Genomic DNA, 26,323 nt, shown 5'->3' on the forward strand with positions numbered 1-26,323 from the left:
AATGACATGATGAGCTAACTGTAGCAACAATGCAAAGAAAAGTTCATGGTTTCGTTTTATGGAATGAGTTTTGAAAAGGTCATTCTAGCCTTGTTCGTGCTCTCGAGTTAGATTGTCGTGAGGTTTATCACAATCATATGGCACGATCGAGACGATTCAGTTTTTCTGGCTCTCATTCATAAGACTATATTCCACGTCGTTGACTTTACTTCTATACAGGATCAAATAAAAACAAGTAACACAAAAAAAAATCTGGTTTATTTTTAGCTTCTCACTTTGTATTTGTTTTAATTAGGCCAAATGTCTTGCTTCAATAGATGATGAAGATTTTAAAAATATTTCATGGGGCACCTGTGAAGATGCAATGGCAGCCAGTTTGGGAATCACAAAGAGTATATTTAAAATGTTTGGCTGAAAGTTCTAGTCTTATTTTACTTCACTTTATGTGTGATGCATATGAGAAAAATTTGTAGCAAATATACTTTATAACCCTCTGAATGATATAGCTTTTTAGATCTTCTCGTGAAGATCTGTATCTAAACAGCTTCTATTAGCTAAATTATATAACTACATATTTCTGTCTGTTTTCATAAACCTTCATTCATTAAGCTTATATTCGGTCTACCGGAAAGTTGTGTCTGTTTTTGGAATGAAACAAAATAAAAAATTTTCTTACCGTTAATAAACTTTTTAAAATAATATAATTGCCATTATTATTAATGACTTCTTGCCAGCGTTAGAGCAATTTGTGTGTCCCACTTTTTGAAAATCTTTTGATTTTGTATGTTTTTATGCGAAAAATTGAACCTGTGCTTGTTTGAAAACTTCTTCATTTTGATTTTTTTGTTCTCCAAAAAATTTTGTAAGGACAAAAACAAGTGATAGTAGGAGGGTGCTAAGTTTGGGGAATGTGGTGGATACAACAGAATTTTCCAGCCTAGTTCTGCAATTTTTTGATGAGTCCCCAAAGCAGCATGTACCCTGGTATTATCATGATGCAGTATGATGTCCTTCCTATTGAACATGTGCTTACGTATCGAAAATTGTAGTCATAGAAACGGACAGTACGTTCCATTTTATCGAATATTTACATCATTAAAGAATGTAAGAAAGCAAAATATTTTTAATTAAAGCTTATATATATCAAGCGACAAAAAATCTTATACTCATGCCATTCAGGGGGTTAGAAAAAGAAAGGGGAAATGTGGCAGAAACAGGGAATGCTCTCAGAGCAATGTAAATTTTTCTTTTGATAGGTACAGTTAATAAATACTTACTTAATTTTATTTTATTTATTTTATTTATTTTTTTTAATGTTGCATATCTTCTTTTTTGCATTCTGTTTTGAAGTTTGATACTGATTGGAAATAAGTAGCAATATATTTAATGAGAATTTTTTTGAATCTGAGGATACACGTCTCGACTTTCAACTCGGCGCCGTTCCGTAGATATTTGAGAAAAAAGAATTTGGCACGTAGCCAAACCACTGTAATGGGGTAAACCCAAGAAAGAAAGTGGAAAATGTAGAGAAAACGTAGGGGAAAATTAGTTTTTAATTAATATCCCAGCTAATTAAAGTCCCAAGAAGAATATCTTCTGATGTAGCAGCAGTTATTCTCTTATATTCTTATGTTTGTTGTTCACATGTTTTTGGCCAGGTGGAGTTCTAGAGTAAATTGTTGTTCTTAATGAGAAATTACTTCAATTTCAGTGTAATCTGAAAGTATCATATTTTTAAATGTTAATTAGTTAGGCCTTTAAGATATGTATTCAGTCTATTTATAAGAAGTTGCATCCATTAAGTATAATTCAAATAGTTTTTGTAATCAAATAATGTCATGCCCCCGCCCACTGTTATATTAATTTGTCAGTTATAGAATGCAAGCCACATCAGTTGGCTCTGAAGGCTGTGGATTGAACATAGAAGGTTTGACACAAATAAAAGGGGGGGGGACTGGCCCTCATTGTACTTACAGAATCAGTTCTCCATGACATTATCACCTTCTAAGTATTGCCCTTCAGCATTCACATGCTTCTGCATTTGGTGCTGCCATTGCTGTTACCAGTTCTGGAACAAAATTTTTGGAAGGCCCTTCAGGAGATTCTCTGTTTTTGCCTGAACCTAAGGTAAAATGAATTCCCTTTATTAAACATTTAATTTTAGGAAATGGAAAAAAGTCGCATGAAGCCAAATCAGGTGAATAAGAAGGATGCTGTATCACAGTAGTGTTTTTGCTGGTCAGAAACTGCTTGACAGATAAGGCCGTGTGATCGGGTGCATTGTCCTGGTGCAACAGCCATCCATCACTCCACAATTGTGGCCTTTTTTTTTTTCCCCTATTTTTTTTTACAAAACCTTTTTAGTACTTCAGTGTAGTAGTCTTGATTAACAGTCTGACCACTGGGAACCCATTTAATCATGATGAATGTGCTGGGTGCCCAGCATGTTCATCGTCTTTCACACTGCCTTTCCCCCTGAAAACCACTTGTGCCATTCAAACACACATGCATGAGACAAAGTATCATCTCCATAAGCCTCGGTTAACATTTGGAAATGTTTCCTCTGTGGCTGATTTCTTAAGTTTCACAAGAAACTTGATGTTGATTTGCTGTTGTTTTTACATTAGACATTTTTCCAGCAGAATGCCGTTGCACATGTTCACTCAATGATGCAGTACTCCCCACTGGCAGGGTCAATTAAGTCAAAATTGGCCACATGTATAGAGGAGGTGTGTGGCATGACGTCACCAAAACAGTTGTTGCCACTCTGTTTTCAAGTTACACACGTAATCTCATTTTTTTGTGTGTGTGTCACACCTCATACTATTTCAAGCTATAGTTTCTTTAGCCATTATCACCTAGGGGATGTTACTGGCCCAAGAGGTTATATGGGAGCATTGAGGAGCAAGTGGATAATAAGAATACATTTAGAAAATTTGGTGGCATAAACAGCTTTAAAACATAGATTTAAAAATTCATTTGATTGTACAAATAGAAGTGTCATGCATCTTTACAAGAATCATACCAAATTGTGTAATCAATCCATTGCACACATTGATCTAACTATATGAAAGCTCATTTTTCTATTTTAAGTGAATATAAATTACAAACATCAGTCTGATAGTCTGAAAACATAACCACAAATCTGTGCTTGCAATGGAAACTAGTAGGAGTGCAAATAGAATATTAAATCAGTCTATACTAGTGTTCGCTGTGGTAGCTATCAGCATGTTTTTCAACTTTTCAAGTTCAGTACTGTAAATGCTTCAGAAACTGTTTAATGTTTTCACAAACTATTCCATTGGTCTGAAAAGGAGTATGATCTTTTTAATACCATTTACATTTATAAACTTTCAATTTTACTTTCCCCCCCCCCCCAAGTGGATTTGAGTTCATGAAATCAAGAGTCTAATGTAGCATACTTAAGGTAAAATTGAATAATCAGATTTCTTTTAGCATGAAAAGTAAGGAATATTGATACTAATAAATTTTCTAAATAATTGGGTGTATAGTATAATACAGGTGTAGTTTCTACATGAACATTATAAAGCAAAGAATACTTTCTGTGTAGGTGCATAGGATTTTTGCTATGCTCAAGGCTTGATCTGCTTGAAGCTGAAAATGTACGATGATCAGTGTACTTAAGTAAAGCCTGCAAACCAAAAACAATAAATAAATAAATAAAAGCAAAAACCAGGAAATAGTAAGGATGAGCTGAGTTCCGGACCAAATTGTTTAAGGAAATTTTTTGTTCATTTATATAAAAAAAATTTTCTCTTTTATTGCATCTGACAAGTTGGAATGCTCGGTTTTATTCATAAGAAGATTCATTTAATTTATTATGCCATTGTAAGGTTGAGAGATTTGTTATATGTCTAGTATTAAACTCACTCTGAAAGTATTTACTGTTTTGTATAACTCATGCTTGAACACGAATAGTTATGTTATTTATGCCTGAATATAAAGAATTGCTGTTCCTAACAGAAGTTAAGCATAACAACGTTATTTAAATTGCATATAAAAATGCTTTTTCTCATGTTTTCCTGTATGCCAAAGCAATGACTATCACATCCCCAACCAGTTAATAACTGTGTTTTTGCTGATAATAGTTGTAATATGCTCAGCTAGTTAATAACTATGTTGCTACATATTTTACATTTTTGATATGCTGCTGTAAAAATTTTTGCTTTGAAATTTCATTGAATTTCAAAGCATGAGAAATTTACAGGCCTACTTAATTACTAATATATTACTAATATATATGCTGATTATATGATCATGTAAATATTTAATATATACATATAAATATTACATAGGCTTCCTCTTTGCATGCCTGCAACTAAAAAAAAAAAAAAAAAAAAAAAAACTTCTGTCTTATTGCATGATAATTCACAGTATCAAACTACTTCATTAATTGAATTTAAAAGAGACATTTAAAAAAAAGTTAAAAATATATTTCAATGTTTTTTTAAAGAAAATAAATGCTGAGAAATGCAGTATTTTGTTTCAAAATTTACATCTTCATAATTGACTGTGTAGTTCAATTCATATTTTGTAACAAAATTTCCAGCTATTATTTAATTAAGATTTTTCGGATAGATTGCCCCTCTTAGTTTAAAAATTTTAGATGTAGATCCTGAAAGGATTATAAACTGATTTAATGTTACAACTTGTGCTGATTAGAATCTTTATTTATTTTGATACATCTTCTGATTAGTACCTGTATTTATTTTTAGACACTTCTGCTGATACCTTTATTTTGAGTTCTGTAGTACTATGGTGATGGTAATAATTTACGTTTCTTTTAACTTAACAATTTGGCAGCTCGCACATTCCTAAATTTGATCTTAATGCTATTGATATTCTTACTAGCTTTCCATTTTTCTTTTCTATGTTTTTTGTCGGGCTTATTACAGCTGAGAATGATAAAATGTTGAATTCCTCTGACATCTGTATGCATGAAAAGCCAGGTTTGTTTTTTATGTTGTCTTTGCATGTTAATATTTTTAGTTTTATTAATGGTTTTAGTTTAGTTTTGAGCTGTTCATGTTCTAATCATGCTTTAGTTTAGTTTAGTTTATTCTGCACAACCTAGTATAAATATGGGTAGCTGTTTAATATGTAAATATGGCTTTATATGTTACGTTTGTATTATTTGGTGCTGAAATTGATATAATGTTTTTTCAAACAGTGACTAGTTTATCTGCTTTGTACTCAAACTTGTTAAAGGTAGATATTTGTGTAAATGCCTATAATTCATATATGTTCAAGATCAAAGTAGTATTTCTTATAGTATTTGAGCTAGAGTTTCTAACTGTAAACCTTAAGGACCTTTTGTATCTATAGGGCTGTTTGAATTCTTAACTGTGAACAGAAGATAAACATGCCTCAAATAAATCATAAAACAAGCAACAACCTGTGTTAGTGATAGATATTTAGCATAGAAACTCTATCGATTTTAAGAGCAAACAAAGTCCCTCTTCATAAGAAGCACAGAAATCTGCTGCTGAAAAACCAAGTTAAGAACATATTTATACCCTAACAGTCGAGAGAGAGGATAGAGTAGTGCCATCTATTAGTAGAAATAATAACGGAAATTGAAAAATTAGGATAATACAGATTTAAGAGTGTTAGGTAGGACTGTATTAAAATCATTAACTAAACACAGTAAAATTTGTGAATGTGAAAAGCTTCAAGAAAATCTAATTCTCCAGTGAAAAAGCTTTCTGGATAATTTTTGAAAATTCAAAGTCAAAATTGAGCTTAAATTTCCAACTATGATTAGCAATTGAAGACTTTTAAATTTCACCTTTTTGGATATAAGATACTGCGTACATGGTTCAGTTCTTAAAGATACTATTTTTCAATTTTTGGGGAATTTATAGCATATCAGTGTGGTTAGAGGTATATTGGCCAAACCAAAAGAGCATCAAGGTTTCGCAGTAAGGAACATGAATCTTATGTCCGAAAAGGTGAATTTACAAGTCTTGGATTACTAATCATAGTTGGAAATTTAATCACAGTTTCGACTTTGGGTCTGCAAAAATTATCCAGAAAGCTTTTTCCACTGGAGAATTAGATTTTCTTGAAGCTTTTCACATTCAAAAATTTTACTGTGTTTAGTTAATGATTTTAATCCAATCCTACCTAATGCTTTTTAAATCTCTGTTATACTAACTTTTCAATTTTCTTTATTATTTCTACTAACGGATGGCACTACTGTCTCGTCTCTCTCGACTTCCTTAAATATGATCTTAAATTGGTTTTTCAGTTGCAGATTTCTTTGCTTTTGAGGAAGAGGGACTTTGTTCGCCCTCAAAATCGATAGCAATTCTATGCCAAAAATCTATGCCTAACACAAACTGTTGCTTCTTTTTTATGATTCTTAAATGTATTTATTCAATTTGAAAAATTTAAAAATTTGGAATTTGCATTTTTGCCTTAAAGAACTAAAGCATCCTATAAAAAATATAATTATTTATTATATTACCAAGGTAATAATGATATAATAGGGATATTATTATATGATTGATATAATTTCATCATTATTATATCAGTATTTAAATCATTTACATTTTGGGTGACTGATTTTGATGTATTTGATAAGTGTTGCACTTTTATAAACTAATGAAATATTGAAAAAATTTGAAATAAAATATAAATTCAGATATAACCTGCGTAACATAGTACAAATGTGTGTAGTAGTCAATAAATATGGGTAGCAAGTATAAATATGGTTAGCATTTCATCTGTAAATGCAAAACAATTTTATAACTCATTAAATTATGCTTCTCATTACCGCAATACAGAATAAAAATCTAATTCTTTTGGATTTTTGCTTTGTTATAAGGTGTGATAAGGAAGTATATTATTTTCTCCAGAGTAAAAGCATTTTTATTAAAATTTTGAAGGAAAGTAACAAGTAAAAATTTAAAATCATCATGCAGTTGTTATATTAATGAAATCAACATATTTTATATATGGAAATATATAATTTAGATACAGCTTTTGCCTCTTAGAATTCACAGTTAATATATACATTTACAAACACATTATTATATCACATTATCACTAGATGTAGAGGCATCTATTTTAGTCTGCTTCTCACATGTGATTATAAAATTTTAGATTTTCTTTCATTTGAAAATGTAATAGAAATACTGTTGGTGTAAAATTAAAGTAACCCTTAAAACAATTAGGTCAAAAGATGTATTTTTAAAAATGTGAGGGGGGGAAAGCAAGCAGAATTCTGATTTTAAGTATTATTTGTAGTAATGTAGCTCTTAGTATATCTTCATGTCTGGATTTTCTATATGTGAGTGTTTTGATTGAATAATCACAATGCTTGTATTCTTTTACATTTATCTGTTCTGTTTTCCGATTTTCTATTTTAAATGTTGGTATGCCTTTTGTACTTCATTAAAAGATTTTATTTCATTATTATTTTTTTATATGTTCTGTCTTCTGATCATGTTCTTTGTTCTTATTCTTATTTATATGATTTTGTAAATTCCTATTTGTCAGATGCATTTCTCCTCCATTTCTTTCATCATATTTTTTCCCCATTCTGTTTAAATTGAAGAAGGGCTTCCACTTTCATTTTATATATAATTTTTCCCTTGCTGCCTTACAAGCAGCTTATATAAATGAGACCCCGGTTTGAATTTTGTATGGAACCTGCTAGAAATTTAATCCAATACTGACATAACTGAAAAGTATTTAAACTTTTGGATCAGTTTTATAATAGGTTTATTATTTCCAATACAGAGTGAAATTTACTAACTGAAATTTTATTCCTAAGGAACCAAATTATATCATGAATTACTTATATTTTTTTTTCTGTTTATGAAAGTGATTGTAACGTATAATATAAGTACAATAAATGCGAAACTAGTACCTAAAAGATTGCAAATTCATAGAATTTTGATATTACTGTAATTGCGAGAACTGATATTAAAAAAGTTGATATTTTATTATCCATAGTCTCTATTATCTAAGTTTAAAATGGGAAATCTGATTTGCTTAGCATTTTGAAAGTACCTAAATATAAAATCATGAAGTTGTAAGGATCTTAAGTTTTACTAACGTTTATTTTATTTTAAATCTTTACTATCACTTCTTATTTTCTACTTCCGGCCAGAATTATAAGCGTTAAGGATTTTATGCAAAGTTTGTCTGGCGAACGCCAAGTATTTAAGTGTGGCCTTTTTGCCAAGCGAGAGGGAGAGGAAGCAGTAAGTCAACGCAGGCCGCTTACCTTAGAAGTTACGCAGTTGCTGTTTGCCTTCCAGGCCAGAGGTTTTAATCCTCTTGATAAATTAAACGTATTGTAGTGTTCACAGTCTCTGTGCTACATACGCTTCCTGTTATTATAAGGCCAATCTTGCACGTGTCTTATTCTAAAATTAAATTAGAGTTTAGTTTTATTTTTATACTTTTACGTTAGACCCCGAGTGGCGGGTCATTGTATTCCGAAGTACGGAAGTTATTGTATATAGAGAAAAATAAAGGGTTTTGTATACCCTTCATCTGTATCCTGTCTACTTACTACAATTAGTGAACATAGCTTTAGTAAGCTCTCTGTTCCCAGTCGGGTCCTTGTATGTTCCCGAAGAAGGTTAGAAGGAACATTGAACATGATAGTGGCGCCCAACGAAGAAGAATAACCATGGCCGAGTTTCAAGAAGAACCTGTGCTGCCTGCAGAAATGGCTCAGAATCCAGAAATGCCAGCTGCCGCCCTGGAAGGATTCGGTCACATCGTCCAGACCATGCGCGCTTCGATGAAACCAGAAGCAACGATTAACGAAAACTCACCGGTAACCAGTTTTTTGGAAAAATTGGATGACCACTTCATGCTCTACCCCGTGCACGAGTTTAAAAAAGTTACCTTAGCTACCAGCGCTTTGAGGGGCCAAGCGCTTAATTGGTTCAAATGTATAGGCAGAAGTCTCTTGGGTCAAGCAGGAAGTCCCACCTATACTTACGAAAATTTCAAGATTGCCCTACTAAAAGCCTTCCCTGTTGTAAGGGATCGTGCGAAATTAGAAACGGAACTTTTCAGCATATATCAACAAAGAATCGAAAACCTCTCGAGCTTTATTTTAAGAAAAATTCACGTTTTCAAGCTCTTGTATGGAAACCGTCCGGATCCTGAAATAATTCAAGTGATTTTGCCGAGGTTACTGCCCCAAGTGCAAGACTTTATTGAATTACACTGGAAAAGTTATTTGAGCTAGCAATCCAGTTTGAAAGAAGAAGAACGGCGGACGTCGAAAGAAGACGCCAATATCAACAGCGAAACCAATTTGGTACGCCAAGACTACAGCAAACTCAAGCACATGGCTACGGAGAAAAAACGAATCAGTGGGCAAGGAAACCCGAGCATTCAAAAACAGCCGGCGAACGTCGACAGTTCAATAGCAACCCAGGAAAAAAGTCTCAAGGCCAGGGGAAAAAGAAGGAAAGCACGGAAAGGAAAAATAATTTAAACTAAAACGGATTTCTGCTGACGAGAGGGTGCGGAAATCCGAAGGCCACGAAAACCCCTCTTCCTACAAGTTAAATACAGTAATGGTGAAAAATTTGACTCTTCCGAAGAAGTCTTGGTGAATAATATCCCAGCCACCGCACTCCTGGATACCGGCACGCAGTGTTCCTGTGTGGCAGAACAGTTTTTTAGGAAGTATTTTCGCAAATACCGCATATATAATGCAGATAATACGACAGTATTAGCGGCGCAAGGAGAAAAATGTAAGTGCGTAGGTAAAGTACCTTTGTATATCCGTATCAAGGACGAACAAATAAAGGTGATGTTTTTTATAGTAAAGAATCTGCAAGCACATTTAATCTTGGGGATAGATTTTCTTTCAGACGCACAAGCTACACTGGATTTTAATGAAGCGTCCCTTAAGCTGACAATGAAACCAGTGCGTGTAGAAAAGGCTGAACCGCCAAGGTTAAATCTTGACCACCTGCCTAATGACGAGCAAGATAGAATCCGACAAGTGGTAAGTGAATTTGCTTCCTTATTTAGTGATATTCCAGGATTTACTCAGGTTACTAACCATAGTATTGACACCGGAGATGCATTGCCGGTTCGTCAAAAACCATACCGGTGTGATAAGAATAAGGAAAAAATTATAGAATGGCATATTACCGATATGCTACGTAAAAAGATCATAACGCCCATCTCAAGTAGTTATGCTAGCCCAGTGGTTTTATGTAAGAAAAATAATGATTATCCTTTGGAGCATCCAAAAAGGTGGAGATTCGCTATTGATTACCGTAAATTAAATTCCATAACGAAATATCCGGTATATCCATTACCGATCATAGAAGAAATTTTAAGGAACATAAAATCAACCAAATTTATGACGACTTTAGACTTAACGAATGGTTATTTTCAAATAGGGGTCAGGCCTGAAGACGTGCCTAAGACTGCTTTTATAACCAAGTCTGGCACTTATGCACTTATGCCGTTTGGCCTTTCAGGGGCCCCAGCAACATTTCAGCGATGCATGGACATTGTGTTAAGACCTGTTCTTGGAAAGTCCACATTTATCTATTTAGACGATATCATTATTACTAGTGATAATCTCGACCAACATATACAGGATTTAAGACAGGTGTTTTCTTTATTAAATGAGGCTGGTCTAAAAGTTAATGTCGAAAAGTGCACATTTGCAGCCCCTGAATTAAAATATTTAGGTTACAAAATATTGCAAAAAGGGATCGAGACAGATGAATCAAAAATAATCGCTGTACAAAAGTATCCGACTCCAAACACGGCAAAGAAGCTCTCTTCTTTTCTAGGACTTTGTTCATATTATAGGTCCTTTATAAAAGATTTTGCGGCTATCGCTGAGCCATTGTTAAAATTAAAAAGGAAAAAGGCAAGATTCTCGTGGACGGCCGAAGCCAATAGTGTTTTCGAAAAATTAAAACAAGCATTAGCGCAAGCCCCTGTGTTGAAATTTCCTGAAAAGGATGAAAATTTAGAAATTTCAGCGGATGCTTCGGATTATGCGGTAGGAGCGGTACTTTCGCAGAATCAGCAGCCCGTGGCATTTTTTAGCCGAACTTTAAATCAAACACAAAGAAACTATTCCGCGACCGAGAGAGAGGCACTTGCAGTTCTGTTAGCAGTGCAAAAGTTCCGAGTCTTTTTTGGAAAGGCGCCTATAACAGTGTACTCTGAACATGCGGCGGTAACTAGATTGTACTCAGGGAAAAATTTATCCCCAAGGTTAACAAGATGGGCACTCAAGCTGCAAGAATATAATCTGGTAATCAAGCATACCCCCGGAAAGGAAAATATCGTAGCAGATGCCCTATCAAGAATTAAAATAGACGAACAAGGTAATACCGTAAAAGTTGCAATGCTTACAGCGTGTACAATAAATTCCCGAGAAACTGTAATAACCGAACTGGGTAAGGATCCTGAGTTTGGAAGTATTTATGAGTATTTGAAGGATCCTGAAAATTTTAGCCACCAAGATATTGTGGCGATAAGAAATAGGGCGGCCCATTATGAACTAATAGATGGTCTATTATTTCTACACAAAAACTACGAATTCCAACAACGAATTTCGACCTGTTATCCCAGCTAGTCTTAGATTAAATATCCTGCAGGAGCTCCATGACAGCTATTCGAAAAACTATCCAACGCGTACGCGAGGCAGTCTACTTTCCTGAACTGCAAAAGTTAACAAGGGCGTATGTCCAGTCCTGCCCAACATGTCAAGCAGTTAATTATATTAATTTCCGCCCGGCCGGGTTTCTAAATAGTATTAAATCTGAATTTCCAAATGAAATAATTGGCATCGATTTATTGGGCCCTTTCCCAAAAAGTCAGTTAAATAAAAGTCGCTATCTCCTTGTTATGGTTGATCATTTTAGTAAATGGACCGAAATTGTTCCCTTAAAACGAGCCTCCGCGAAATTAGTTACCGATTCTATTTTAAATAAATATATTTTAAAATACGGGGTGCCCCTAAAAGTTATATCGGATAATGGTCCTCAATTTGTAAGTAATATATTTGAAGACATGTGCCAAAAACTGGGCATACGTCATTTAAAAATGGTCCCGTATCGACCGCAATCAAATATAGCGGAACGGGTCAACAGAAATATAGTGAAAATTATCCGTAGTTATGTTAAAAATTTTCATAAAAGCTGGGATAACTATGTCAATGAATTTGCTTTCGCCCTTAGGACCGCAAAACATGATACAACGGAAAAAACTCCTGCTGAGTTATTTCTAGGCAGAAAGATTATAACACCGTTAGATAAATTATTTTATGTGCAACAAAGAGCCCCAGAATTTAAAATGGGTGATATAGAAAAACTAATAAAAGAAGCAAAAAAGAATATGGAAGTAGCACAAAGAAAAAAAAACCTATATTATGATTTGAAACGACGGGGAGTAACTTATAAAGTAGGGGATGAAGTTTTAAAAATTAAGCATTCACTTTCTTCAGCACCAGAAGATAAAACTGCCAAATTTTTTCCACGATTTGAAGGACCATATGTTATAGAAAAAATAACTCACGCTGTTGTAGTGTTAAAAGCCAGAAATGGTGAAACCTGTTCCGCAAACATTGATCAAATCAAGCCCTACTTCGATCGTAATAAAATGCAAATCTTTTCAGATCTTTTGCAGGATCCGGCACAGCAGACACCGCAGGTACAAGTTCCAGAGGTGGAAAAACGACAAGTACAAGGGCAAGCCAATGAGAGACAGAAGCAAGTGAAAAGAAAATTGCCCCGCGAAAAAATTGAAGGTAACAAGAAAAAGAAGCCGTTCCACCATCCAGAAAACAGAGTTCACGAACACCCCCAGAATGAAGAAGGGAGAAGGACGACGTATGTGAAGAGGACCAGGAGAAATGACGGCAACTATAACTCGGCTTTAAAACGGAAGATCTACTCATCCGACAGAATTCTCCGCAGCAAAAGTCGCCGAACTGCGGAAGGGCCATCAGCGGCGGAGGAAAAAGTACAAGGAAAGTTTGAACGGCCAGCAACGAGGTCCAAGCAAGAACACGGAAGAAATTTCCCGGTTCCGCCAAGACCAGCTGCCATCAAATGGCAAAGACCACAAGCAGAGGAGAAAAGGAAAGTATTCAAGGGTGGCCGTACTGGTGAAAAAAGGAAGCTTCCAGAGGAAAGCACTGAAGGGCGAGCCCGTACAAGAAGGAGGATAAACCAAACTACTATCTGCAGTACCTTTAAAGACTGGGCCCAGAAAAGGATTTCCGAATATTACAAAGATAAGTAAAATTTTATGTTACTTTGCAAACTTAAGTTAATCTTTCATTCTTACTGCAAGTGGCAGATTTCAAGAAGTTTACCTCATGCGAGGTCTACCTTTATTGCCAAAAGGGCGAGAAATGAGTTGTGACCGATTTTCTTATTATGTTTTTCAATTACTCGCGCGTAAAACTAAAGTTGATGTATAATAGCGTTGTGTAAAGACTTAAATATTGTAAAAAGTTATTGTATAAATTGTATTTAAAACATTCTAGCAAGAAAGAAGTTTTAGTCTGAAAGACTTTTTGAAATGTAGTATTATTTCAATGTAGAAAGAATTGGCACTTGCTTTGAAAAGAATAGAAGTTAACAATGTACTACTAATGTATGTTTTCAAATGTGTAAAATTAACAGCATGTTGATATGTGCTTATATACATGTGAACTGTTATTTTAAATGTTAAGAAATACCGTGATATGGTAAAAGTGAAAGTAATGTTAAAAATTTGTTATTCGTGTGACTGTAAAGACTAAATCATGGCGAATATGTGTTAAAGGTTGAATGATGTAGTTAGGCTCTCTGATGCTACACTTTAGAGTTAGCCACTTTTAGAATAGTACCTCAGGGTTTAGAGTTGAAATTAGGGTGTGTTAAGAGGTCTCGTTATGTTGAATTTTAACACGTTAGTGTTTTGATTGTAGGAGGAAGTGTGGCACACGTAGACAGAAACACATTCGTGTTAGGTGTTCTTTTACAACACATGTCAGAGAGCACGGGGAGAGATAATTAAAATAGTCATGAATGAAATAAGAATGTTAAGAGCAGTATAATTGTATATGTTACTTACCATGTCATTGTGTAACATTTCATTAAACTAGTTTTCCTTCCAGATCTCTGGAAGGAACCAGAATTGAATAAAAGCTCCTGTTTAGATGCAGTACAGATGAAAAAAAAAAGATTGTTGTATATCCTGGGAGCTGCTATTGTAACAAATTTCTTTCTTTTAAATTTCTAGTTTCTAGCGAAGTGTGTTTGTAAAAGGTTGGCCTCGCGTTAGATTCTAGAGCTAAAAGTTTTCAACAAGGTCGTTTTAGACCTCAGTTTCAAACTAATTAACTTTGGCGGGAAGTATGTAAGGATCTTAAGTTTTACTAACGTTTATTTTATTTTAAATCTTTACTATCACTTCTTATTTTCTACTTCCGGCCAGAATTATAAGCGTTAAGGATTTTATGCAAAGTTTGTCTGGCGAACGCCAAGTATTTAAGTGTGGCCTTTTTGCCAAGCGAGAGGGAGAGGAAGCAGTAAGTCAACGCAGGCTGCTTACCTTAGAAGTTACGCAGTTGCTGTTTGCCTTCCAGGCCAGAGGTTTTAATCCTCTTGATAAATTAAACGTATTGTAGTGTTCACAGTCTCTGTGCTACATACGCTTCCTGTTATTATAAGGCCAATCTTTCACGTGTCTTATTCTAAAATTAAATTAGAGTTTAGTTTTATTTTTATACTTTTACGTTAGACCCCGAGTGGCGGGTCATTGTATTCCGAAGTACGGAAGTTATTGTATATAGAGAAAAATAAAGGGTTTTGTATACCCTTCGTTTGTATCCTGTCTACTTACTACAATTAGTGAACATAGCTTTAGTAAGCTCTCTGTTCCCAGTCAGGTCCTTGTATGTTCCCGAAGAAGGTTAGAAGGAACATTGAACCTGATAAAGTTAGGTGATTAGATTTCAAATAATATTCTTTCTTCTAAATGAACTAGTTTATGAGAGTACATTAATTTTAAATATCTCATAAATAAAATAAAAATAGGGTAATAAATTTAGTTTTCCATGTGATTAAAATAAGAATATGTTCATAATGCTGTTTCAAGTACTAGAAATGGAAACTAAACCTGACACAACTAGATACTAAAACTGATATGAATAGTTAGTACACAACTAGATACTAAAACTGATATGAATACATTTGCTACTAAAACTGATATGAATAGTTAGTACACAACTAGATACTAAATCTGATATGAATACATTTGCTACTAAAACTGATATGAATAGCAAAACTATAGTCATATTTTGTAGTGTACACCCAACTTGTAAATCATTGATTTGTTGGGAGAGAAATAATGAAATGATTTTTTTCCCCATTTGAAATGTTGATGGAAGAGTAGTGTATAACTGATGTAATGCGTGGAATCTTTTGTACTAGTAGGATCAAATAATATTAAATAAATAGATATTTCATTTCATTATAATAAAATCGATTTACAAATTACAATACATATACATTTCTTTACAAAAATTTCCTTTATGCCACTTCACTTTTATGCAATAATTTTTTTAAAATATATAAAAGAAATCAATTAGAGGATTTTCTTTTTCATAAGAAAGATAATATATATATATATATATAAAGAGTTCAAGGATATTTTTATTTTTATGTTGGATAAAAATATAGCTTTCATTTTGAAAGAACACACAAGTTTAGGGGCCTTTATTGCTTATAAATAACTGCACAACTGAAAGAATGTGTCAGCCTTAGCCGGCAAGCTTAGTTCAGTAATAGAAATTGCATATCTATTCACCTGATGGATCAAACAATGATTTGACCTTCATTCATTGTGAGAGATGGTTGCTCTTCTACCTGTATGGCAGGTGCATTATGGAGTGATGAATCAAAGTTGCTAGGCAGTTGTGAGCAGATTCACCACATGAAAGTGACCTATGATTGTGTTATACCATGAATAAATAATAATGCAATGAAATCTAAGGCTTTTAATCAACATTTCAGTTTTTCTTTCCTTTTGGAAAGGGACTGCCTTACAGAATTAGAGATGTTCAGTATTGTTATTTAATTATGTTCTCAGAAACTCAGGGTTTGTTTTCTTTAAAATTGAGTTCATCATAGGAAAAGTAAGTGTACATATTTATGCAACATATGGTGGAAATGAAATTTCAATTCAGTACATTTATTTATACAATTCACAAAGTTGCTAATAATCTCATGGACCTTTACCTTATCTAAACACTGAATTGCAGCAGTAATGCTCATTTTTCAACTCTTTTGAACTTTTTTCTTAAAGTAAAATTATAAATGGTACTAAGCAGATTAATTTATCTTGAAATAATGTTTCTCCAGAAAAATGTGTACTTAAATAATTATTCACAGTATCAAAACAACTGTCAAAGACATGATGCAATAAAACACCATGTCCAACATCTGCTCTTCAGAAATGAACTCATCAAATCCATTTATGTTTCCAACAAATTCATTTCTCCTTTAACAAATTGATTTATGAATGTTTTGAATTTAATAGAATTAAGAATCAGAGACCTGAAAGTAAAATATGCATTTAATATATACTCTTTCAAGCTAAATGCTGTGTAAAAACAGGTAGGTCCATATCAAAAGTTGTCGTTTTTGGAAGCTGAAAGTTTTCACAAAAATTAGCTTTGTCTTGTCCTATTTTTCTGTTCCTGTTTTCTTTTATACTCTAATCAGCTTTGTATCTTTCTACCCAATTGATAATTGTTCAGTTCAGTTTGCCACTCTGTAATTGCTACCGCTTCTGTGCCTTCACTGTGCTTGAAATCTTCCCAGTTTCAAAATTTCACTCCATTATATATGATAACCCTTTAATATTGTTGCCTTTTGTGATATTTAAGGTGTAATATATTTTTATTTAGTTTTAATTTTTAAGGGCTTGAATTATTTTTTATATAAATTGATAATAATTATTTCTTTGCTTTGGATTAAAAAGCTATCTTTTTGCTTACAGCTACTACAATGTATTATAGGAACATTTTACTTTTGTAAAGGAGTAGAATGTATATTCTATAAGTTTTTGTTTATTGTAATCTTGGAAATTTTATAATATTGTAATATCAGAAATTTTATAAATGTTATTAAACAGAAAAGCTAGGAATGTCTTATTTATAAATAATTTCAAATCAGTGTTAGGAAGCAGATTAATCCTATGCCTGAAGGATGTTTATTTATTTATTTATTTTAAATCTGTGCAGATTAAAAGTGCTTCTCAATATTTGTGAAGTTAGAATAAGCATGTTTTCCAAAAGCAATTAGTCAAAATTTAGTAATTCTTTGTTATTATAAATAACCCACAGTTAAAAACTCTTTACACAGGTTCTTTTTGCAGTGTAATAAATTAATTTTAACTAAATAAATAATTTTCAGTATCCATTTTTAGTAATTTCTTTTATTAAAAAGTTCATTTGCTAAATTCTCACAGCATCAATAGAAGTACTTTTATAGAGACTTATTAGCTTTTTCGAAGCAGGAGACATGAAAACTGCACAGTATTCTTGCCAGGACATAAACTCTGGACTTTCCGATTGCTAGTGTGACATTCCAGTTACATCACAAAGGCTTGCAGTAAGAAAGGAGGAAATCTTTCCCCGCCTGAAGGACATTTCCCTTCCCTCTTTAAAGGACAATTGAGGAAGAGAGTACCCAATAACCAAATATTATTGGTGATGAATTGTTGTTCACCACCATTTAGTTTGGGTGCTATCCATAGAATGTATTAGGTTTTTCAAAGCAGGAATTATAAAAAATGTATAGTGCTCTCACCAGGACCTGAACTCTAGACATTCTGATTGCTAACTGGGCATAAGTGTGCTGTAAGGAGGGATAAAAACCATACACTTTCTATTTATGAATAACTTTTTTTTCTGTATTTGAAATCTGCTTCAAAGAATAAAATACTTTAATCTTACATTCTTTCGTTGTTTTTATTTTGAATTTGCAGAACTTTTGCAAGAAAATTCAAGACTTTCATCTGAAAAGCAGACTGTTCAGAAAAATCTGAGCAAAGAGCGACAGTCTTTCCTTGATCGCCTGCATCAGATGGAAATAGCTTTAGATGAGTTGAATGCTGAAAAAGAAGATCTTGTTGAAAAGAAATGTAAAGAAATTAGAGATTTGAAAGCTGAAATGGAAGCAATGGATAAACAGCTTTTATCAAACAGAAAATTCATTGAAGTTAGTATTAATCTTTATGAGTCTAATCTATAGTTTCTTATTACAGGAAAATGAGTATCTTGCCTGAAAAATGAGAAATTTAAAAATATGTATTAAATTTTAGTTTTCTACAAACTATCCTGAATCTCAAACATCATTTGTTGTTTGTATTTATGTCTGTTCATCTTTGCAAATGCATTGCAATTTTGAAATATCACATTAATGACGAAATCTGTAAGACAATTCTAGTTTTTATCAAAAATTTTAACTGATTATTTATAAAATTTCTGTTTTTTCCCCTTTCCTTCATATGTACTTTATATAATCACTGATTTTAGTCTTCCTTTCATTTTAAATTTCATAAAAAGCATTGAAATAAATTTTGTGTCTCAAGAAATTCTGGGCTTTAATATTTAGTATAGCTTCATTGACAAGGTTAATAAGATAACATGCATTGTATAACTAAAGACACCAAATATTCTTTGCTGATGTTTCAAAACCACATCAGCATTCATAATAATAGGTTGGCTCTACTTTTGCTGTTATTACAGCGACTGTCCTTCAGAGTTGCCTATCAACTAACCACTACTAAACTGCTAATCAAATTTTGCATTCCTCTTGTTGCAAGATGAAAGAGTTGACTAGCTAGGCTATATGTATGGTACACAACCAACACTTGTGTTTCTCAAAAATCCTCAAGGAAACTGACATGTAGTATTTGGGTTAGCTAGTTAAACTTATTAGCTGCATGTCTTCAAACTACAATTGCAGCGCTTTCTGTATAAAAAGATATGCTGCCTTACTAAATAGGAAAGAGCCTACTTCAGGATTTTTTAAAGTGTAACATATTATTGTGTGGAATTTCTTGTAAAACATCTGGCTCAGAAGATGAGACCTGGTATCCACTAAGTCTAGCCAATCCATCAATATGCCTAATCATATAGAGCTCACCACTTGAATAGATATTTTTATTATTTATTTATTATTCATACAGTAGCAATTTTTTGTCGTTCTAAATTGTTTTGGCAGTGAAAAATGTGATCAGTAATTTCTGAGCAATAGTAAGATCATAAATAAAAATATAATGTTAAATACATTAAAAATACAGGGAAAAGACTTTTTTGTTTAGAGAATAATAAGATTTGACATGAGGTCACAGGCAAACAGAAATATTTTTATGATAGACAGTAATATCAGAATGGGTTTGTTAGTGCTGTCCTGTTAAGTATGGTAGTTAGATAAATTGGCTGCCATATTGTTGGGCCTGGATTTGAATTCTGGAGAATAAATAATGGTTTGTAATTGTCTGTCCCCTTTTTGTGAGTGTAACATGGGTTATCTCTTATGGTGCATTCTCAATGAAGAGACAGCTAATAACTGATGGGTTTGACAGTTTGCAAGAATGCTTAACAAGGAATTGGCTGATCATTAGATTAAATGCAAATTTTAATTACGCACTTGCAGTGCAATAGAAAACATTGCTATTTAAGACAAAATCAGTTTGCTATTTCATATCTTTTGCTTCAAAATTTCAGTTTTGTTTGTATTATTTAATAAATTTATAAAATGATCTTTTATGGTTATGTCCTTAAAGGAACAAGCTTTGGAAAGGGAGCAAGAGCGAGAGGATTTTATTAAGGAAATAAATAGAATGCAAGAATTTGTACGTGAAAAGGAGAAAATACAAAGTAATGAAGCTCAGTTAACAAAAGAGGTAGGTTTATCTTTTAAATTTAATTATAAATTGCTTTTGACACATTTCAAGTAATTTTTCTGAGATACATAAAACATTCCAGTCAATCCTTTTCAGATAGTGTTGTTGCAAATTAAGTAAATAATCGTTAAATTCATTACTTGGTGGGCGGAAGCAAAAAAAAAAAAAAAAATTAAGCTAAATTATTGTACAAGTTGAAATATAATCAGCATGAAAGAGATCATATATTCCAAGTCAAATGCAGCTTCTTTTGTGAGAAAATTAAGTACAGTTCCCTCCTTTTTTAAAAAAAAAATTAAAAAGTTATATGTGCTTGAATTTTTAAAAGTATTAGAGGCAGTGGTGCAAAGGATTCCCTTTGTAATATGTTGCGATTTTATAAAGCTATGGAAAAAATAGTGGTATGTGTCTCACACATACAATTTCGATATTGGATAATTCTTATCATCTTGTATAATGCTATCAAATTACTGCCTGTTAATGAGCAGAGGGTAAACTCTGCAAAGAACTGCTACCTCCTGCTGTGTAAGATGTAAAATTTATCCTTATTTTAAATAGCAGCACATATTATTATTAATATATTTTTTATATGAATACATGTATGTTTTTTATATGAAGCATTAAATTTATATTTTATTTTTAAAAAATTTTATTTGATATTCTTATTCGTATACATCTTATTTGCTTAAGGCTGAGATAGCCTATAGAATGCAACATTATTTTAAAAATCTTCTGTGTAAGTGTAGTCAAACTGCAGATCTACTTTATAGTGGATGGAATTTTTGGAGTTTATACAACCAGTTTTCCATATGTATAACTTTATATATAGCTGTGATGAATTTTGAGATATGTAAATATGGCTGTAACAAACTTTATCGGTGTTTTTTTAACCCCCCCTTTTTCATTTCCTTTCCTTTTCAAGAGAAAGTCTACCAGATTTAAAGAGGGGGAAAAATCCTCTTTAAATTTGATAGAATTTCTCTTGTTTATGCTATTAAGATAGTGAACAATACTTTTATATTATTGTAATTTTTTTGAGGGAGGGGGCTTCACCCGCACATTTCTTTACCCCCCCCAAAAAAAAAGTTATACAAGGTTTGTCGTGAAAGTAATGTCAGCAACTTTATGAAAAATCATTTATGGAATTTATCGTTACAAGTGTTTAAAAATCTTCAAATGGTCTCCTTTTGCATCGGTTTTTGCAGAAGCTCCAGCAGACAGGATTGTGGAGGCAACCTTTTTCTTAACAAGATAGCTTTCATGTTGTTGCCATAATCATTTAAAGAATATAAATTTTTATTGTACAATTATTCTTAAAAGAGGGATAAAAATATTTACTGAATTTGAGTTGGTAATTAAGTAAACTTGGCATTTAAATATGGACTTTATTAAGATATTTTCTTGAAAATAAGACTTTTTTTTAAACTAATTTTTGTTCTAATGAGTCTTATAAATGGGAATTTTGATAAATGAAATTCCAGAACTGAAGAAGAAGTTTAATTATCATATTATAAATAATAATTACTCTGTTTAAATGCCAAGTAAATCACACATATTATTATTGTAGTATAAACATTATATATGTAATTACATTACTGCTGCTAACTATCATAACCATGCTAATTATAATAGCTGGGTAATCTCAGTTTAGGCCTGCATCCTCTGTATGCTCTGAAAACAAATTGCTAGCAATTCATTGGGCTCCAACTATTAGTACTATTATTTCAAGAAAATTTTTGAGGATGGCAAAAAAAAATTAGATTAAGATTTTCTTTCTCAAAATTGCTGCCAGATAAAATAAATATTCATCAATATTTTTATTTCTAAAAATTTATTTTGAAATGTAAAGTAGGTTTTATCTTTCAGTAAGTATTGTAATATGTTGTAATGAGTATGGGTTTGTTAAAAACAGGCAAGTAGGATTATGTAAATGGCTAATGAGATACATTCCTGTGAGATCGGTTGTCACCGGATGAGAAAACTGCTAATGTAAACAAACAAGCTTATGCTCTGGAAGATGTGTTAAAAATTCGGAAACTTTGTTTATTTTTAATCAGTTATGACATTTGCATTTCATCTTTAATTATTATTTCATTTGGTTAGTATAATTTTGGCAACTCGTATATGTTATTTTTATCTTCATGATACTCTTGTTCGCTGCTTTACCATGTTTTTGATTGTTAATATTTATTTATGAATTCTTTCCTTGGTATGATAATTAATTCATTTATAAAAAATGTAAAAATGAATACATAAAATCATGTTTACATAGATTGCTCTTCTACACTGAAAAGAAAGTTACTATAAATATTTTTAAGTCGTCATTTTATCAGCAGAACAGTAAATATAAATAGTTCATTTCTGAATATTGTAATAGTCAAATTTCTGGAGCACTGCAAATACAGTTGGCCCTTAATTAAATCATGTAAGGATAATGATGCCAATGTTCTACGCAGTTCAAAATTAATACATAATTTTATACAACTTAAAATTTAATTTTTAGCAACTGACTATTATCCTATTGATAGTATAAACTGCAAATTAGCACATTTTATATACTGTAATATAAATGTTAAAAAGAAAAATATAGAGATTTATGCAACTGAGTTCATTAAAATACTAGCTGTGAAACTAATAATTTTTCATAATACATTTTTCTTCATTTTATGATAATAAATAATAAAAAAGTACTATCTGTATGCATTTTAAATATTCAAAAAATAAATTTGAAGTTAGGAAATAAACTAGTGTAATTCTAATTCATATACCTAACGCACATGTTATCCCAAACTATAACCTGACACAACCACTGATTTTCAAGGACTAAGTATACATGCTGATTTAATATTTAAACTAAAATCTCGTGATTAAACTAAAAAACTCCCATGAAATTTTACAATTAAGTATAAATTCTTATAAAAGCATCCTTTTATATTAAAATGTTTTAGTATTACTGGTGCTTCTAATATGACTACTGTTGGTATCCTTAATATCTACAGTGGAAGGTATTAAAAAAAATTAACATTCTGATATTTATGTGTATTCATTAAAAATCGATTACAACAGCTAAAATATTAAAACATATCCTGATGAAATTAATAAAATTTTAGCTGCATAAAATATTCTATGACACTAATTAATATTAATAACAGAAAATTGGCTATGTATTTATGGTCTTGCAGATAAACAGATCTTTCACAAATTCAGTTATTTCAGTAATTTAGAACAACTTCATGAATATGAATATACTATTATTACACTTACATTCAAAAGTTTGGCAAATGCTATTCATGGTCTCGGAAATAGTTTTCAATTAACTGATATAACTTGATATTCTTAATGAAAACATTATTAATACTAGTAAGCATCATGCATAAGAAAAATTTATAAATCTTACCTCATTTTCTGCAGAATTTGCACAGATGTTTCATAATTAATTGATTTCTTTATTTTGGCTTTAACACAGCTTGTTATAAGTACTGTGCTATCTGGCATTACTTTGAAATAAATATTGCTCACATTTTTTTCCTTAAATAACAAAAAACTCTCTTCTTGTTGACATCAAGGAAAGAGAAAAAATTTCGAAGAGTATTTTTTAAATTTTTCGCAACAGCCATAAATTTCTAAATTTGAAAAATCAATTAATTTCGGCTGAATATCTGTTATCAACTCCATTGTAAACTTAGAATATGTGGATGTTGTTGTTCTTAAAGCACGTGACCACATTTTTCCTCTTCTTCTCTTGCAGAATTTATCTCATTACTTGAGATTATTAATAAGTTTCAAATAATTATTTTAACATGTGTCATAACATATTTTTATGAAATATGTTAATGAATATTTCTTTAAATTTTCCTAAAATAAATTTCCTTTATTTTTTCCTCTTCATAATAAATCAGTATATATATATATACATTTTTTAAATATGTGTATGTATTTATTTAGTATTTGTGTCCAACAGATTGAGTCATTGGAACAACTTCTTCGTGCAAGAATAGAAGATCACAAAAATGTTATGATGAAGAAAGATGATTTAGAAAAAGAGCTAAGACATTCATTAGATAAAATTAGGGACTTGCGTGATATCATTGAAGAACTAGAAAAGCAACTTGATTTAAAATCTAAAGCAGAAACTGAACTACGATTGGTGAGTTATTTTTAAAAACCTTCATATATGCATTCTTTTTTTCTGTTTCAAGGTAATTATATTTTAAATAGCTATTTTTTCTTGCAGTTCTGAAATTATTATTTTATTACAAATATTTAAAAAAAATATACATTTTTTAAGTGTACTTTTATGTGAAGGAAAATTTGCTATTTGAGCTATAAATGTATTTTCTAAATTTGACGTTCTTCTTTATTCTACACTGACAGTAAACACAGGAAACAAAATCAACATTGTTTTATTTTATTATTTTGTGAAATATTTTCAAAGGTGTTTAAAGAATGGCTTTTTACATTTTATCTTCTCATTAAAACACTCCTCTGAATTATCTTTTTGTGGATAATATCTTTTGTCTATTGCAAGAATCATATAAATGTATATAATAAGGAAAATCTTGAAGAATCTTGTGATAGTATTTATGCTAATCAATTCCTGGATTATTTAAAAAAGAAAGGCAGGAAAATTTAGGTGTACAACTGATAAATTAATATTTAATGTTATGGTTAGGTTATTTAATTATGGCAAAGCCTCGAGGGCTATCTGGCTAAGGGGAGGGATGCCTTCGTGGAGGACTTTCTAAGGGAAACTGGCTCGTATACACGTTACACATGGGGAAAACCACGAAAACACCCATGTAGCCAGCCCATTTGCGGGATTTGAACCTCGGACTGAACTACCAGTGTTCAGCAACTTTACCGCTCGGCCGCTGGTGGGCTAATACGTGTATTTAATGAAACACATAAAGGTCTGAAAGCGGTGCTTACTTTAAATGATTTCAGATCTTAGTCACATCAGTTATATGTAGTATATCAAGCTCTCTAGTCAGTTTTTGTTAATTCTGAAAATTTAGAAAAGAGAAAAAAAAATCCCCCCAATGCATATTCTATTATTGTAGTAACTAATATAACTTTAGTAGCTTTTTCGGTGCTCTTTTTCCATTCTGCCTGCTTTATTGTGGATATGATTTGTTTTCTGCTGAATTTATTGTTACATAAAATATATTCGTATCCAAACAAAGAGGATGAAATCATTAAGCACTTAATTTATGAATAAAATAAGTAAAAATTTTTTAATTTAAAAATAAGAAACAAAAAATAAATCAAAATAATAAGAAATTAAATTCTTAAAAATTTGCTAAGTTTAATTTTGCCTTTTGTATAGTAGACAATGCATCATCTGCTAGAGGTGGTGTCATGGATTCACCTTATTTGTAATATAAATTATATGAAAATGAGTATTTTGGATTCCATAACATGTTCCCTCTTCTCATGCCTTAGAAGAAAAAATTCAGTGCTCTCATTGGGTGATATTTGGTCCGATTTATAAGCTTTTTATTGCAATTAATTTGACTATTTCTTATAGATATGTCAAGTATAGGAAGACGTGTTTGAACATTTTATACATAGCAATATATGTCTGAGTTATAGTGGATAAAATTTGCAGTTTTAAAATGTTCTTCATTAATATTGAGAACAAAGAGAAATGAAATCATATAATTTAGTTTTCAGGTCAGATCAGGCACTTTTGTTTGCATGATGATAATAATTATTTATGACAGAAATATGATAATATTTTTATCATACTATGATCATTTTATTCTTGTACAGCAAAGTGTTGTAACTTCACTTAACCAAAAAGAATTGTTGAAGAAAAAACATTCTTTACTGTCAAAATGGAGATTTCTGTAGCTCTTCAGGGTTGATATTAAATCTATTGCAAATGAATTTTTCTCATCAAATGAGATAACATGGGGAAACTGTGCAGGTATTTATACTGATGATGCAGACTTGATGATGGATCACAAAACTAGAGCCACTCCTAAAATTAAAGATTAAGTGAAGAAGTGTAGCAATAGCCACTGCATTCTTCATACACTCAAAAAATGTGTTTTCTGAGCTGATGCGAATGTTGAATGATGCTGTAAAGAAACAAACTGTATAAAATTGTAAGCTTTTAAAACCAGGCTTTTCAAACTAATGCTTGAAGATGTAGGAAGCAACCATGAGATCCTTTTCCTACATACTAAAATAAGATCATCATCTCAAGGAAAAAAGCATTTACAAGTTTGATGGAACTGCACACAGAGGTAACAACACTTTGGGGAGGATATGGAGTATAACTTTCTGCTGGTGATGGTTTTTAATCAATGAAGCCTGGGTATGCAAGCTGGCATGGCCAAGAGCTTTAGCAAAAATAAAGTAATTTTAATAA

General features: G+C 31.8%; 1 protein-coding gene across 1 annotated transcript in view; it reads left to right on the forward strand.

The window, feature by feature from the left end:
- LOC118196068 (uncharacterized) overlaps positions 1-26,323 on the forward strand; it is a 207,908-nt gene that overhangs the window by 109,948 nt on the left and 71,637 nt on the right. The window contains exons 17-20 of the mRNA XM_035367469.2: positions 4,917-4,970; positions 18,022-18,254; positions 19,828-19,947; positions 23,909-24,094. Coding sequence (XP_035223360.2) covers positions 4,917-4,970; positions 18,022-18,254; positions 19,828-19,947; positions 23,909-24,094 — 593 coding nt within the window. The remainder of the gene's footprint in view (positions 1-4,916; positions 4,971-18,021; positions 18,255-19,827; positions 19,948-23,908; positions 24,095-26,323) is intronic.

The sequence above is a fragment of the Stegodyphus dumicola genome, chromosome 4, assembly GCF_044657685.1.
Source record: "Stegodyphus dumicola isolate Sdum_Otavi_A_Nest chromosome 4, ASM4465768v1".
Classification (NCBI taxonomy): domain Eukaryota; kingdom Metazoa; phylum Arthropoda; class Arachnida; order Araneae; family Eresidae; genus Stegodyphus; species Stegodyphus dumicola.